The sequence below is a fragment of the Perca flavescens genome, chromosome 16 (assembly GCF_004354835.1).
Source record: "Perca flavescens isolate YP-PL-M2 chromosome 16, PFLA_1.0, whole genome shotgun sequence".
NCBI lineage: Eukaryota > Metazoa > Chordata > Actinopteri > Perciformes > Percidae > Perca > Perca flavescens.
The window spans coordinates 29,690,378-29,707,978 of record NC_041346.1 but is presented as its reverse complement, the minus strand read 5'-3'; the positions used below and the strand labels follow the sequence as shown (position 1 = coordinate 29,707,978).

Below are 17,601 nucleotides of genomic sequence, written 5' to 3'. Positions count from 1 at the left end.
GGAGATGTTTTTTACAGTGTGTTCAGGGGACAGGCAGCTTAGTGAGGAGATGTTTTTACAGGTGTTCAGGGGACAGGCAGCTATAGATAGTGAGGAGATGTTTTTACAGTGTGTTCAGGGGACAGACAGCTAGCAGATAGTGAGGAGATGTTTTTTACAGTGTGTTCAGGGGACAGGCAGCTAGCAGATAGTGAGGAGATGTTTTTTACAGTGTGTTCAGGGGACAGGCAGCTATAGATAGTGAGGAGATGTTTTTACAGTGTGTTCAGGGGACAGACAGCTAGCAGATAGTGAGGAGATGTTTTTACAGTGTGTTCAGGGGACAGACAGCTAGCAGATAGTGAGGAGATGTTTTTACAGTGTGTTCAGGGACAGGCAGCTATAGATAGTGAGGAGATGTTTTTTACAGTGTGTTCAGGGGACAGACAGCTAGCAGATAGTGAGGAGATGTTTTTACAGTGTGTTCAGGGGACAGACAGCTAGCAGATAGTGAGGAGATGTTTTTTACAGTGTGTTCAGGGGACAGGCAGCTAGCAGATAGTGAGGAGATGTTTTTTACAGTGTGTTCAGGGGACAGGCAGCTATAGATAGTGAGGAGATGTTTTTTACAGTGTGTTCAGGGGACAGGCAGCTAGCAGATAGTGAGGAGATGTTTTTTACAGTGTGTTCAGGGGACAGGCAGCTAGCAGATAGTGAGGAGATGTTTGCTGTATGTGACAACAAATGTTGTAGCCTAAAAAACTCGTGCAATCGCTTAGAGCACCTTTAACGGAACACCACGGGGCTTCTCAGGTGCTGCGAGCAAATCACTCCGCCCAAGTAGCAGAAGTAGCAGTGCTTCGCCTTCTGAGCAGGCACGGCGTTATGGGCCTGGGCCCACCCACTTTTCAACAGGCCCACCCAAAACTTTTCTTCAAAAAAAACAAAAAAACTTTTAGTATTATAATTTGGTGAAGAATTATTAAAAATCGGCAAATAATCTCATAATTTGTGCTAAAATAGTCTAAATGTTTAGTTTTCAAAAACAAATAAAAAAAAAAACTGGTCATGTCTATTTTTATGTTTCTGCACAAGTTCAGCAGACCGTGAGGTTCGGATCGGATGTAGCTTGTCGGTATGCTAGGCTAGGCTAGGCTAGCTCCCAGTGATCTGAGAGTGTGAAAATCATTTCCAGTAAAGGACAAGGTTGCAACAGCCGTTTTTTAGGTTCCTTAAACGTGCACGAACAGTTTTAGAGTCATCGCTGCAACCAGGAGATGAAGGAGAGCTGAGATCCACAACGCCGAGCACGTCTTCTCTGCCAGCCCAGGATGCTAGCACGGCTAGCGCTGTTAGCGCGGCTAGCGCGACCAGCGCCGGTGCTAATGCCTTTGCCTCTGCCTCGCGAGTGGATGATATAGTCCTGTGGATCGGTCTTCCGTGGATGACCCCACAACTCAACCATGCTAAAGTATCCAGTCGCTTCTTCTGCTTTAGGGAGTTTAATTGGGTAGGAACGCCAGAGGATAACAGTAAAGTATGTGAAGGCTACGCTGCCTGTGTTGTATTATATCGTTATACGAGATATATGGATTAAAATAATCGATTCATAACTCAGAGCTGCAGGCGCAGTTCTATTTCTATAACAGCTTGTTGCTGTTGTCAAGTTGTTTTTCCTTCTTGTCTCTTGTTATGGTCAATGATGCTTTAGGGGTTGTTAATGCGATTTCTTTCTTTTTATAAAACATGTTTATAACATTATCACACTAAAGTAACAGTTTGTCTCGGTAGAACTTGAGTCTTGTTTTACATGACAGATGACGTTGTCAGTGAACACGTTCTGTGGCCGAGTATTGATTGAAACTGTCGGGCAGTGTTGTTGATTTGTATATTGTTGAAAACTTAAAACAACTAAACAGAATTGTGAAATATTCGGCCTCATGTTATACGAGCAGAACTAAACTATGTTTTGGGGAAATATTAGATTCCTGACCACTTTTACAGTCGATAGGCCTGAGGTTAGGAGAGATGCGCTATAGCACAGCCAGGTATGGTGGTAATGGAGAGTCCAAAGCGCTCTTCTTTTGGGCAGAACCAAGGACAGCGATCGCGGATAGGTCCGTCCTTTGCACCGAAACATTTTACAATGCAACAACCTATTTAAAGAGCATCAAGCTATTACAATCTTTATTATGTGAGCACATATAATATAAAGGTATATTAGTCAGTCATTTATTAGGTTAAACAGGGATTTGATAACGTTTTTAATTTAAGGCCCACCCACAATTGGTCTGGCCCATCCAAAACTGGAATCCTGGCGCCGTGCCTGCTTCTGAGAATATAGTTCCCAGTATGTTTACGGTTAGAAAATGGCTGTGTGTCATGTGACCTTGTTATTTGTACACGCTGTGACTATACAAATCACAACATGTAAATAGGAACATGTTGCCGTTATTTTGTCACTTATTGGGAGCAGTAGTCTAGATGGAGCTGGTTACCTCCAGGATCTGTGCTAAGCTAGGCTAGATGGAGACGGTTACCTCCAGGATCTGTGCTAAACTAGGCTAGATGGAGCCGGTTGCCTCCAGCATCTGTGCTAAGCTAGGCTAGGCTAGATGGAGCCGGTTTCCTCCAGGATCTGTGCTAAACTAGGCTAGATGGAGCCGGTTACCTCCAGGACCTGTGCTAAACTAGGCTAGATGGAGACGGTTTCCTCCAGGATCTGTGCTAAACTAGGCTAGATGGAGACGGTTTCCTCCAGGATCTGTGCTAAGCTAGGCTAGGCTAGATGGAGCCGGTTTCCTCCAGGATCTGTGCTAAACTAGGCTAGATGGAGCCGGTTACCTCCAGGACCTGTGCTAAATTAGGCTAGATGGAGACGGTTTCCTCCAGGATCTGTGCTAAACTAGGCTAGATGGAGCCGGTTGCCTCCAGCATCTGTGCTAAGCTAGGCTAGGCTAGATGGAGCCGGTTTCCTCCAGGATCTGTGCTAAACTAGGCTAGATGGAGCCGGTTACCTCCAGGACCTGTGCTAAACTAGGCTAGATGGAGACGGTTTCCTCCAGGATCTGTGCTAAACTAGGCTAGATGGAGCCGGTTGCCTCCAGCATCTGTGCTAAGCTAGGCTAGGCTAGATGGAGCCGGTTTCCTCCAGGATCTGTGCTAAACTAGGCTAGATGGAGACGGTTTCCTCCAGGATCTGTGCTAAACTAGGCTAGATGGAGCCGGTTACCTCCAGGATCTGTGCTAAGCTAGGCTAGATGGAGCCGGTTACCTCCAGAATCTGTGCTAAGCTAGGCTAGATGGAGCCGGTTACCTCCAGAATCTGTGCTAAGCTAGGCTAGATGGAGCCGGTTACCTCCAGAATCTGTGCTAAGCTAGGCTAGATGGAGCCGGTTACCTCCAGAATCTGTGCTAAACTAGGCTAGATGGAGCCGGTTGCCTCCAGCATCTGTGCTAAGCTAGGCTAGGCTAGATGGAGCCGGTTACCTCCAGCATCTGTGCTAAGCTAGGCTAGATGGAGCCGATTACCTCCAGGATCTGTGCTAAGCTAGGCTAGATGGAGACGGTTACCTCCAGGATCTGTGCTAAACTAGGCTAGATGGAGCCGGTTGCCTCCAGCATCTGTGCTAAGCTAGGCTAGGCTAGATGGAGCCGGTTTCCTCCAGGATCTGTGCTAAACTAGGCTAGATGGAGACGATTTCCTCCAGGATCTGTGCTAAGCTAGGCTAGATGGAGACGATTTCCTCCAGGATCTGTGCTAAGCTAGGCTAGCGGTGGGTGCATCAGACAGAGTTAGGACACGCACAGAGATGAGAAGGGTATGTATGGACTTAGCCAACTCTGGGAAATACAGGGAATAAGACAAAGTCCCAATAATATAATAATAAAAAAAGCCAGACACTATATTGTGTCGGGGGAAAACCTGCTCCTTTGTCTCACTCAGACTAGGCTGTGGAAGTGTGCTGCTAACTTGTCTGACTAGGTATCGAGGAATCGTTGCATGTGTCTGTGCGTGCATGTCTGTTGTCTTTCAAATATCTCATGACTCACCGTTGATACGATCTACAAACTGTGCTACACACTTGATTTTTCCTGGGTACCCAAAGAACTTGGCGTTTGGAATTTGGAGCAGTACTCTATCAACCCTACCACCATTACTCATGCCTCCCTTTTCCTTTCCTCACCCATTATTAGGAACAAGCTCCCCATTGACATCAGGATGGCCTCTTCTGACTACACCTCGGATAAACATTAAAAAAAGTATATATTTCTTAAAGTTTTGCTTATTTAAAGTGCCCATATTATGAAAAAAAAAACCTTTTTCTGGGATTTGGGGTGTTATTTTGTGTCTCTGGTGCTTCCACACGCATACAGACTTGGAAATAAATCCATTCATGGTGTTCTGAGTGAGATCTGGTTTCTGAATGCGTCCTGCCTTCAGTCACCTGGTGAGCTGGTCAAAATCTGCACGGCTTTCTACGTCACTAGCCGAAACGGCTAACCGTTAGCATGCTAGCTCGTTCTCAATGGCAAAACACTGCTACAACACACACTAGTTCACCATAATCTACAAAAGAACTACTTCCATGTCCCTGTTCTGCAGGTATTCCACGCAAAGTTGGAAATGTGCCATCGTGTAGAAGAAGTCTCCCGGCCAATCCTGCCTTGTACTGACTGAAGTTGGAGAAACAGCTAGCTAGCTCACGTAGTCCTTACCTAGCTACTGAGCATGTGCGCCTCCCAACAAAGATGTTACAGCAGTGAGAGGTCTCACTCTGTAGCTAAAACAGAGAGCTCAACACACAGGGTGAAAAGAGGAGCTGCAGCAATGTGCAGTACAACAAAAAATATGGTGTTTTTTTTGAAAATTAAAACCATGTAAACCTATTCTGATATAACCTCTAAATACAATTATGAACCTGAAAATGAGCAGAATATGGCCGCTTTAAAGCTAATCTACTTTCATTTACTACTTGTGTCTGGAGTTTGCACCTTCAGGGTTGAAAGCACTTAATCGGAAGTTGCTTTGGATAAAAAAGTCAGCTAAATGACACGTAATGTAATATGGCCCGATTTGAACGGGCATCGCACACAACTTACATCCACTGATTGGCAAATGTTTTGGGATTTTGGTGATGTTGTGTTGTTCTGGTATAGGGGTTGTATTGTTGCGTGTTGAGAAACGATAGACAGTATGGTTTATTTTTGTAATTAAAGATGTAAAGGTATGGAGATTTCAAAAAAAGAGGAGGACCTGAAAAGCTTTTTTTCTTCCTCAAACTAATTTTCGGACAAGAGAATTTATTTATTTTGCTTATTCTTTTTTCAAAAGTGAAATACTAGTATTTTTTATTCTTTTGTGTGTTGTTTAAAATAGACTATTCAGTATCATTATCAATAAAACTGCCAGGCAAAGATATTGACTCTACAGAATCATTATTTTCAGTACTCCACATCAACATTTAGACTCCAAATCAGGACAAATATTCAGAGTTTAGCTAAGATGTGTTCCTGTTGTGGTTTTCGAAGACTTTATCTCGGCGGGGCAGCTCTTCCGCACCCCCCTGGTTCTGATACCAGCAGCCTGACTCAGTCTGCAGTATATCTGGCCCACACAGCCACTTAATGACTAACACGCAAAAATTGAGCGTAATTACCAAAGGTGTGGTCCAGCTTTTATCAACACGCATCGGTTTCTCTGCAGTAAACATTCACAGTCCGTCTACACACACACACTAACGTCTGTACAGGATGCTATTTTGGGTGTATTTTTATTTAAAATACAAACAGGGCAAAGTAAAAAAAAAAAAAAAAAAAAAAAAAAAAAAACTGCCTTTGCTTCTGAGTTTTTAAGAGTGCAGATATGGACTGGAGAGTTGAGCAGTTTAGTGTAGGGCTTTTATTGTGAAAGGTAAGAACGGTATAGAACGGACTGCCTTTGTCAAGGTTGAAAGTGCGTGATAAAGTCTGCCGTCTTTACAGCCTCCTGTTGTTGGGTTAGGATCCTCAGAATAAGTAATCAACACAACGCAATTGGTTGGGGTCTTTATTCACGGCGAGAAAGCTCTGAAAAAATAATAAATAATCAATAAATTGATGTGCAAAATTAATTGCATGAAATAAAAGTCCAAAGTTTGTTAAGGCCTTACATCAAGCGGCAACTTCCGAGTCTGAAAAGACTAAAGTAGCCACCCTTTGCTTTTTTATTAATAAGGGTTAAAAAGTTTATTTCTATAGCACATTTAAAAAGTGCTGTACATAGCACATTAGCCACAGGGTAATAAAATAAAATAAGAAAAATAAAATAAAACGCGTACAAATCAGTGATTTAGGCTAAAAAGTACATCTAAAAGACAAACACTTAATTACAAACATAGCAGGATAAGACCATTAAGATGCCGGGAAGGCCAATGTAAAAAGATGAGTTTTGAGCCTGGCTCAAAAGAGCAATTTAGACTAAACATTGCACAGGATGCAAAAGGGAATCATTAATCATCATTTGCCGTTTTCCCACCATGTGTTAAAAGTATTACGTTATGTCGTGTTTGCACCAGCTGCAAACACGACTCTGCAAACGTGACTTAGCAGCTGGTTTAGGATGTGTGTGTTGGGCCGATTCGGGGTATTCGCGTTTCCGGTTGAGTCCACTTAAAGCACCAAAATCAAAAAGAGAGTCAAGTAGTTTTTTCCAACAACATTCGGAGCACAATGGAGCGAGTCAACAGGGTCTCCTTCTCCTGTCTGTGTGGTGGGCATCCTGTGTGTCTGTGTGTGTGTGATGGACTCTAAGTTTCACGAGAGTCGTCTGCACTTCCCGAATCTGCTGCCGCAAGACTCGATCACACTCTCACAATGCGTGGCTGGCCCGGCAGAAACAGAGCTTCTTGAGGCGAAATGGAGAAAGTTGAGTTTTCAGAGCCCCTTCCAGATGGTTCTCTCCACAAGACCAACGTTATTTGCACGAACTGTCGATGTGAATTGAGTTACCCCTGGAGAACATTGATTTTCTTTTTTTTTTTTTAAATACCACTTGCTGGCCAAGCATGCAGCAGATGCAGAGATCCAAAGGTCGGCCACGCTGGATGGTTTGCAACGGAGAAGCCAGGACATTACTGGAATATAACTGGAATATTCTAGACAGCACTTTGTCATTGTTCTGGATTGTTGCAATAAGAAACGTTTGCATAAAGCAAGCATATTTGTCCGCTCCCATGTCGATAAGTGCGTTCCAAACTTTAACAAATATCCTTTTTAAAGTGCTCATATTGTGCTCATTTTCAGGTTCATAATTGTATTTAGAGGTTATATCAGAATAGGTTTACATCCAAATTATTTAACTCCATTCATTATAATCCCTAGATTTAAACACGATTGCTATTTAATTTGAAAAACAATGCCTTTTTCTTTAAGATCTTTCATGGTTTTTATTGGTTTGACAAAAGTGGAGATTGATGGCAAACTGTTTTGGGAGAAAGGCGACATTAAACTATACTGTTTCTCAGCTGGATTTGAACCCAGGATGTGGCTCTTAGCGTGGCGTTATTCTTCTCTTACTGCAACAGGAAGTGGCCATATCCTCCCCACATCAGCTGACCCTTGGTATCTACATCCACAGTTATGTTTACTTTAAGTTGAATGACTTCTACATCATTATTAGGTCAACTCATAAGTTGGAAAGTCCTGACAAAGATTTAAGAGAAGACTTACAGTACAGGCCAAAAGTTTGGACACACCTTCTCATTCAATGCATTTCCTTTTTATTTTCATGACTATTTACATTGTAGATTCTCACTGAAGGCATCAAAACTATGAATGAACACATATGGAATTATGTACTTAACAAAAAAGTGTGAAATAACTGAAAACATGTCTTATATTTTAGATTCTTCAAAGTAGCCACCCTTTGCTTTTTTATTAATAAGGGAAATAATTCCACTAATGAACCCTGACAAAGCACACCTGTGAAGGTAAAACCATTTCAGGTGACTACCTCATGAAGCTCATTGAGAGAACACCAAGGGTTTGCAGAGTTATCAAAAAAAGCAAAGGGTGGCTACTTTGAAGAATCTAAAATATAAGACATGTTTTCAGTTATTTCACACTTTTTTGTTAAGTACATAATTCCATATGTGTTCATTCATAGTTTTGATGCCTTCAGTGAGAATCTACAATGTAAATAGTCATGAAAATAAAAAGGAAACGCATTGAATGAGAAGGTGTGTCCAAACTTTTGGCGTGTACTGTAAGTGTCGAGTCTAAAGCGATTTCGCTTTCGTCGTCTTCCCAGAAGACTCTGAATTACAGGAAGACCCCAAATATCTGGTAACGTGCACACAAGGGGGGTTGGGGAGGGGTTGAGATCTCTACTTTTGAGCAAAATTGATATTTTGAGCATTTCACACACTGGATTTTCTTTATTCTGGTGAATTAGCTACTTTTGTTTTTTTTTTTTTTTTTGGGTTGGAACAGGCCTACAGAGGAGAAGAAAAAGCATAAGGACCCGTGAAAACTGAAAAGGAAAAATGGAGCGCGCTTTTCAAAAAAAAGGCGCTTTTTTGGAAAAAGGCTTTAACCTAAAAACCTTAAAAAAAAAAAAAAAAAAAAAAAAACTAAAAACATCCCAAAGAAATAAACATTGAAAACGCGACAAAAACAATCGAAATAACGGTAGAAAAAAAAAAAAAAAAAAAAAGTTTAAAAAAAAGCACCAAAAACGTAACCTTAAAAAGCATTACTTAAAACCTATTTTTCTTTGACGCCTGACGCTGACATTTTGTTTATTGATTCTATTGATTTATTGTACGGCTGTTGTCTCTTAATTTGTTTGATTTGTATTGCCTGTGTGAGTTATGCATTTCATGTCTTTTGTTTATTCTTCTGTACAGCACTTTGGTTGCTTTAAAAAGGTCCCATGGCATGAAAATTTCACTTTATGAGGGTTTTTAACATTCATATGAGTTCCCCCAGCCTGCCTATGGCCCCCCAGTGGCTAGAAATGGTGATCGGTGTAAACCGAGCCCTGGGTATCCTGCTCTGCCTTTGAGAAAATGAAAGCTCAGATGGACCAATCAGGAATCTTCTCTTTATGAGGTCATAAGGAGCAAGGTTATTAAGGAATTGTGGGACTGGGTTAGGGTCTGGTGGCTGTAATTCTTCACCAAGGCTGAATTTCGGAAAGAGACTTCAAATACAGTATTAGAGGACCACTAAGGTCTATATAAAAGAGACTTCAGATACAGTATTAGAGGACCACTAAGGTCTATATAAAAGAGACTTCAGATACAGTATTAGAGGACCACTAAGGTCTATATAAAAGAGACTTCAGATACAGTATTAGAGGACCACTAAGGTCTATATAAAAGAGACTTCAGATACAGTATTAGGGGACCACTAAGGTCTATATAAAAGAGACTTCAGATACAGTATTAGAGGACCACTAAGGCCTATATAAAAGAGACTTCAGATACAGTATTAGAGGACCACTAAGGTCTATATAAAAGAGACTTCAGATACAGTATTAGAGGACCACTAAGGTCTATATAAAAGAGACTTCAGATACAGTATTAGGGGAACACTAAGGTTTCTATAAAAGCATCCAAAGAACACCATGTCATAGGACCTTTAAAGTGCTGTACAAATAAAATTTGAGTGTTTGATTTGATTCTTTATTAGTAGTTCACACAATATTGACGCCAATATTTTCCGCAGTAACGGAACTTTTGCTCCGTTGATCTGCCGGTCCCGTCAGAGAGACCGAGATGAAACGAGACAACGTTGGAGTTATTGTAAAACTGTCAAAGAACCAGGACTTTCTATACAAAACATTTGGGGGCTGGAACTCCAAAAGCCATAACCGCCAGTAGTGTAGTCTAGGTGATACGCAGGTATACGTAGTATACCCACTAAAATGCCTAAAGACACGAAACAACATACTTTGCATTGTAATTTTGATATATTTTAAATTGTAATCTGTGTTTTTCTTCTTCACATTAAGCTAAATATAAAGTACAGTGGCACTCATAGGTTTATGAACCCATGCAAAAGTTATGAGTGCCACTGTATTTCCACTGCAAATTGGTGCATAAAAGTGTGTCAGAATGCAGGAAATTAAGTTTTTGACGCTCAAAATTTTCCTGGGGGAGGACACCCAGACCCCCTACTATGAAATGTCCCCCTCCCCAGCCCCAAAAAAGGCCCATTCTGGTCCATATATACAGTATAGGCCCACACATATACAGTACAGTAGACCCACTACAATACATTAGACTACAACACTGATAACCTTAACCCTTCTCTCTGCCTCTACGAAATATTTTAAAATCGATTGACCGTCCTGGTCAAATTATAAGTTTAAAATCCTGATAAAATCCTTGAGCACCAAGTCTAAAAGTAGCTTTACACCCCCCACCCCCCTCCTTCCAGAAAACTCTGAATTACAGGAAGACCCCAGACATCTGGTGCACTCCAGTCCAAACTGGAAACCTTGTGTGTGTCACAGAGATGCTGTTGCTCCGGTAGACCACCTCCCCCCCACCACCCTACCTCCCTCCTCCTCTCCTCATTGGCTGAGACAAAGATGCCTTTAACTCCTGATTGGCCCAGAAGTGTCTCGGCTTGTGTTTTGATGGAAAGCGCAGCAACAGCAGCAGCAGCAGCGTCACATAAATAAAAAAGCCACAGAGCGCACGCACTCAGAGACCACAGGGACAGCTGACAGAGACAGAGAGACGGAGAGACAGAGCGGAGACCATAAGAATTGACTCTACATTGTCACATCAGGAGGATTTCAAGAGGAGTCATGCTTGCTGCGTGTCTGGAGTTCATGGGCTTGGCGCTGTGCCTCACGGGCTCGCTGCTCGCGATGGTGGCGTGCGGGCTGCCCATGTGGAAGGTGACCGCCTTCATCGACTCCAACATCGTGGTGGCTCAGACCATCTGGGACGGCCTGTGGATGTCGTGCGTGGTGCAGAGCACGGGCCAGATGCAGTGCAAGGTGCACGACTCGGTGCTGGCGCTGACGCAGGATCTGCAGACGGCGCGGGCCCTCACCGTCATCTCGGCGGTGCTCGGGGTCGTGGCGCTCACGGTGACGGTCGCCGGGGCGCAGTGCACCAACTGCATCAAGGACGAGACGGTGAAGGCGAAGGTGGTGAACGCCGGGGGCATCATTTACATCGTGAGCGGGCTCTTCGTGCTCGTCCCGCTCTGCTGGATGGCCAACAACATCATCGTGGACTTCCACAACCCGCAGGTCCCGCCGTCCAAGAAGCGCGAGATCGGCGCGGCGATCTACATCGGCTGGGCCGCCACGGCGCTGCTGCTGCTCGGCGGGACTCTGCTCTGCTGCTCCTTCTCCCAGGGGGTCAGGGGCGCCTACTACCCCAAGTACGCCCCCACCAAGACGATCACATCCAACGGGGACTTGAGCCTTAAGAAGCATTATGTATAAACTTTAAGTTTTGTAAATTTTTTTTGGGGGGGGATTTATTTTTTTATTTTTGGAAACCGAGCTGAAGGAAAGCGTCGACACAACTTCTGCTGCTACTGCTGCTGGGAAAGTTTGGAATGATGTGGTGCCAAACAGTGGTGTAGTCTAATGTATTGTAGTGGGTATACTGTACTGTATATGTATGGGCTAGAAGGGGCCTTTTTTTTTGGGTGGGGGCATTTCATAGTGGCTGGGTCTGGGTGTCCTCCCCCAGGGAAGTTTTGAGCATCAACGACTTAATTTTCTGTATTCTGATACACTTTTATGCACCAATTTACGGTGGAAATTACCTTTATTTATCCTATGTGAAGAAAATACGGATGACAATTCAAAATATATCAAAATCGCAGTGCAAAGTATGTTGTTACGTGTCATTGGGCATTTTTAAGTGGGTAGATGGAAATCCTGGAGCTTTCTTAGCGGGTATACCACGTATACCTGCGTCTCACGTAGACTACACCACTGGTGGCGCCAAAAGATGCTGTTGTTCACAAGTGGAAGTTAGGGCTGCACCGGTTATTTTCATTGAAGATTAATATGCCGATTATTTTCCTCGATTGATGCATTAGTTGTTGGGTCTATAAAAATGTCAGAATGTCTTCTCCCAGTTACGCAAAAGGCCAAGCTGGTGTGTTTAAATGCCTTGTATGGACTGTCCAAAAGCCAAAGAAATTGAGTTTGATAAGATATATAAAAATCAGAGAAAACTGGGAAATTCAGGCTGAAAAAAATGTGGATCAGTGTTTCCCCAAAAAGCCCAAGATGACGTCCTCAAATGTCTCGTTTCGTCCACACCTCAAAAATATTCAGTTTCCTGTCCCAGAGGAGAGAAGAGACTAGAACAATATTCACATTTAACAAACTGACATCACTTTTTCCCTGAAAAAATGACTCAAAACGATTAATTCATCACCGACAATTTTGATGATCGATTAAATAGTTGACGAGCAATCGATGGATCTTTGCAGCTCTATTAGTTTCCCAACTATTTGTCACTTTTCATGTAAAAACGTTCTAGAAAACATCTCAATTAACACGAGTTTAACACTACGAATGTCTTCCAGAAGAGATCGACTGTCTGAAAACATCCATATTTTACAAAAAAAATGACAAATCCCATTATCAAAATAGCTGGCATTTTTAATTCAATACTTAACTAATGGATTCATCTTTGCAGCTCTAAAACTGTTGAGCGTGAACGAACGTGTAAAATCTGGCATCACGGCTTTTTAATTTATGCTCCTGATGAGTTTTAATCTGTGATGCAACGCAAGAAAAACTCCCAAGTGAAGTCTGGTAGCAAACACATTCAGAGGCTGGGTCAGTTTCTGTGTGTGTGTGTGTGTGTGTCTCTCTCTCTCTCTGTGTGTGTGTCTGTCCTCTGATTGGCTGCGGATGTTCATTGTAAATACCCCTCCTGCCCCCCCCAGTGGACCCATTTAGCGTATGTTTATGAGACTGGTTCCCACAGTGAACATGCAGCAGGCAGCGAAGCCTTTTCACATCAATGAGCACTCACCGTTGTGGGATCAAAGAGGGTGGATTTGCATTTGAATACATGTACAGTGTTTTCTACTTCCTGTCATTATTTTCTAGTCTTTTAATTAATAGAACTTACTTTTTCAAATAAAGAAGAGAAAAAAAAATATTTAAGTGTCTTGTACTCATCCTTTAAAAAGTTATATCTGATATTTAATTTCATTAACCTGGGGCTGCAACTAATGATTTTTTCATTGTGGATTAACCGGTCCGTTATTTTCGGGATTAATGCATTAGTTGTTTGGTTTATACAATGTCGTACAAGTAATAAATGTCACAGTTTCTCAAAGTCCAAAGTGAGGTCTTTAAAAAGGTCTTTTTTCAGCCCACAACCCAATTATGGAGTTTGATAGGATATAAAAACAGAGAAATCCAGGAAATCACCACATTTGAGAGGCTGAAAAATGTGGATCAATGTTTCCCAAAAGCCCAAAACAACGTACTTAAGTATCTTGTTTTGGCCACAACTCGAAAATATTCAGTTTACGGTCACAGAGGAGAGAAGAAACTAGAACAATATTCACATTTAACAAGCTGACATCACACAAATTTGAAAGAAAACGACTCAAACTGATTAACCGATATATCAAAAATAGTTGCCGATTAACTTGTTAACAACTCAATGATTAATCTTTGCAGCTTGACATTAATCATCATTAAAAAAGCATATAAGCACGTAAATACAGGATGAGACACACCCCTAAAACGATCTCTTCTCCCTGCTGCCCATCTGGCAAGTGCTATCAGGCTTTTAGAGCACGCACCTCCAGGCTACAGAACAGTTTTATCTCCAGGGCCATCACAGAACTGCACAATCATGGGCCATCACACCCAGCCAGCACAGATAGAGATTCTATACAATGGGACTCAGTGCAATATCCAATCCAATCCATTTTATTTATATAGCGCACATTTAAAAAAAACAACAAAAAAAAAGGTTTACAAAGTGCTGGACAAGAAATATAAAAACACATAGAACGCATACATCAACATAAGACCACACCGTTCTCATGCTGGGTTAAAAGCCAGGGAATACAAGGGAGTTTTAAGATGGGATTTTAAAGATTTGAGGGTTGGGGGCCAACGTGACCTGTGCAGGTAGCTCATTCCACAGTTTAGGCGCTGCAGCTGAAAAAGCGCCGTCACCGGTGGTTTTTAAACCTGGTTTTTGGAGAGACCAGCCAAAGTCGATCAGTAGACCAAAGTGACTGTGAGGGAGTGTAAACTCGTAAGGAGGTCTGAGATGTACAGAGATTTAAAAAAGGTCCCATGGCATGAACATTTTACTTTGAGGTTTTTTAACATTAATATGAGTTCCCCCCCAGCCTGCCTATGGTCCCCACAGTGGCCCCCAGACTTCAGATACAGTATTAGGGGACCACTAAGGTCTATATAAAAGAGACTTCAGATACAGTATTTGGGGACCACTAAGGTCTATATAAAAGAGACTTCAGATACAGTATTAGGGGACAACTAAGGTCTATATAAAGAGACTTCAGATACAGTATTAGGGGACAACTAAGGTCTATATAAAAGAGACTTCAGATACAGTATTAGGGGACCACTAAGGTCTATATAAAAGAGACTTCAGATACAGTATTAGGGGACCACTAAGGTCTATATAAAAGAGACTTCAGATACAGTATTAGGGGACAACTAAGGTCTATATAAAAGAGACTTCAGATACAGTTCACTAAGGTCTATATAAAAGAGACTTCAGATACAGTATTAGGGGACCACTAAGGTCTATATAAAAGAGACTTCAGATACAGTATTAGGGGACAACTAAGGTCTATATAAAAGAGACTTCAGATACAGTATTAGGGGACCACTAAGGTCTATATAAAGAGACTTCAGATATAGTATGAGGGGACCACTAAGGTCTATATAAAAGCATCCAAAGAGCACCATGTCATGGGACCTTTAAAAACAAACAATAAGATCTTAAAATGTATTCTAAAAATGGACCGGGAGCCAACGTAGCGAGGCCAGGACTGGCGTCGTGAGTTCATGGTTGCCAGTTCCGGTTAAAAGACGAGCGGCCGAGTTTTGTACTGACCGTAAGCGTGAGAGAGGGGTTTGGTTAACGCCAAAATTGGATGCCTTGATAATGTTCTTTATATTTTTCTCATTTTATTGATTGTGTTGGTGTGTATATGAAAGGGAGTGTCGTTTTAGAGGCTTGCACAAGCAAATTTCGTTGTATGCTTTTACTGCAAAATGACAATTAAAGTCTATTCTAAAATGTGCCAAATGTCACTTCAATAACTCGGGCAAAGTTCATCTGTTGCAGAAACACAAAATGTTCCTGCACACGCACTTTGTTTGTGTTTGACGTAAAAAAAAACGGAGCAAACAACTTCCAGAGAGTGACGTCAAAATAATCCTGTTCACACACCCCGACGGAGCGGTAAACGGCCCAAGGAGCATGCAAGGCGGGGTCTGAACAATGCAGCCGGCAGGACAGCATCTGTGATTACAACAATCAGCAAGGAGCAACTCCAGTGTCAGGAAGCTCGGGCCAGATCTGGACCAGTGGAGCAATCAGTGCCCTGGCGTGGATAAACAAGGAGAAAGAGGAGATGTGCATGCACACGGACACAATCAGGAACAACACATAGGCACAGGTTTGTGGCTCTATCTTCGTGGGGACCAGTCATTGACATAATGCATTCCCTAGCCCCTTACCCTAACCATCACAACTAAATGCCTAACCCTAACCATAAACATAAAAAAATTCTATCCCTAAAACCAAGTCTTAACCATCAAATAGCCCTTTAAAGTTGTGGGGTTCCAGCATTTTGGCCCTACAAAGCTGTCGGGACCACACAAGTCATTTCGCATCCTGGAACGCTGTGTGGACTAGCCAGACCTTCCTCCGCAGCGCTGTGGAGGAAGGTCTGGCTATGCGAGACCAAGTCCCATCTAAAAGGGTAGTCGGATTTGTTTTTTGTAGGATAGCAGGAGAGAGCAGAGTCTTAGTCAAGACCACCTAAACAGAGACCACGTCATCACCAAGACCAGAGTGTATAGAGACCGAGCCAAGACCGGACGAATGAGAGTCCCAAGCTATGAGAAAAATAAAATCTAAATTAACTGAAATAAACTCTGTTAAACTCTGTATAAAAAAAAGGTTTAAATGTTGAAATAAAATCCATTATGTATCTGTGGTAAAGTACTGCCGTTGTTTTTATTTTCATCTGCACACAATAAATTACAATAAAATATGAACAGCTTATTCAGGAACAAGAGGTCTGTGAAATAAACCACAATAAAATTTCATATTTTACAGTCAAATGCACGGATTTAAAAAACGGCTTCGACCATCTTCTATCTTCAAGCCGACAGACGTCACAATCATTAAATTAGTAAAACTGTTGCGCAGTACACACACTGCAGTGTTTCAAGGGATTCATGAATGTTGAATTTAGAAGCAGAAGTGGGTCAAAGGAACATGAAGGCACTGCGTCGCCCTCTGCTGGTTAAAACCTCTCACAGGATCTCTTCTTAAAACAAGGGCCAGTTCACAACAAGAAAAAAGCACACCGCATGGAAACTCATTCATGATATTGGGATTAAGCCGGTGTCGATTTGTCAAATTATGATTATAACACATCATCACTGTCTCTCAGAAACCTCAAAGTAAACCATTATACCGCAAGGAGTCTTACAGGTCACCTTAAAGTGCTCATATTATGCTTTTTGGTTATTTCCCTTTCCTTTATTGTGTTATATATCTTTTTTGTGCACATTATAGGTTTACAAAGTGAAAAAGCCCAAAGTCCCCCCCCAAAGGGACTTACCATCTCCACCAGAAAACACTGTTCACCAACTGCTCCAAACAGCTCTATTGTAGTCCAGCCTTTACTTCTGACTGGCTAGTAGTCCTTACCTAGGTACTGTCAGGGCACTACCCTCATACTCTGCTTCTGACTGGCTAGTAGTCCTTACCTACGTACTGTCAGGGCACTACCCTCATACTCTGCTTCTGACTGGCTAGTAGTCCTTACCTAGGTACTGTCAGCTTCTGACTGGCTAGTAGTCCTTACCTACGTACTGTCAGGGCACGCCCTCAAACTCCCAACAAAGATGGACCAGAAGTGAGATGTCTCACTCTGTAGCTAAAACAGAGAGCTCAACACACAGGGTGAAAAGACGAGCTGCAGCAATGTGCAGAAAAAAAAAAAAAAAAAAAAAAAAAAAAAAAGGTGTCTTTTGAATATTAAACCATGTAAACCTATTCTGATACAACTTCTAAAATACAATTATGAACCTGAAAATAAGCATAATATGAGCACTTTAAAAGAAAATGTATCTCCATGTTTTGTCATAATTTTTCATAAATTAATGCCATTGGTCACCCTTTACCTCCGTCTTGAATTTTATACAAATATTTAAAACCGTAACGAGGCCATTTCGTCCGAGGTAAATAACTCAATAAAATGTTGTCAAAATGAGCCGCTTTTCCATTTTCTGAAAAACAACGGTGTTGTACACCCGACAGTGACGGTATTAAACATCTAGTGGAGACAAACTAACGCAGAGCTGTTAATCAGGTGCTTGTCATATGCTGGAGACAGTAAATCAGCTTC

The 17,601-nt window shown here is 42.1% G+C and overlaps 1 protein-coding gene across 1 annotated transcript; it reads left to right on the top strand.

The window, feature by feature from the left end:
- The first annotated feature begins 10,768 nt into the window (after positions 1–10,768).
- cldn5b (claudin 5b) lies at positions 10,769–11,458 on the top strand. Its single transcript, XM_028601280.1, has one exon. It carries the CDS (start codon positions 10,781–10,783, stop codon positions 11,429–11,431), a length of 651 nt encoding a protein of 216 aa, XP_028457081.1. The 5' UTR covers positions 10,769–10,780; the 3' UTR covers positions 11,432–11,458.
- The last annotated feature ends 6,143 nt before the right edge of the window (positions 11,459–17,601 follow it).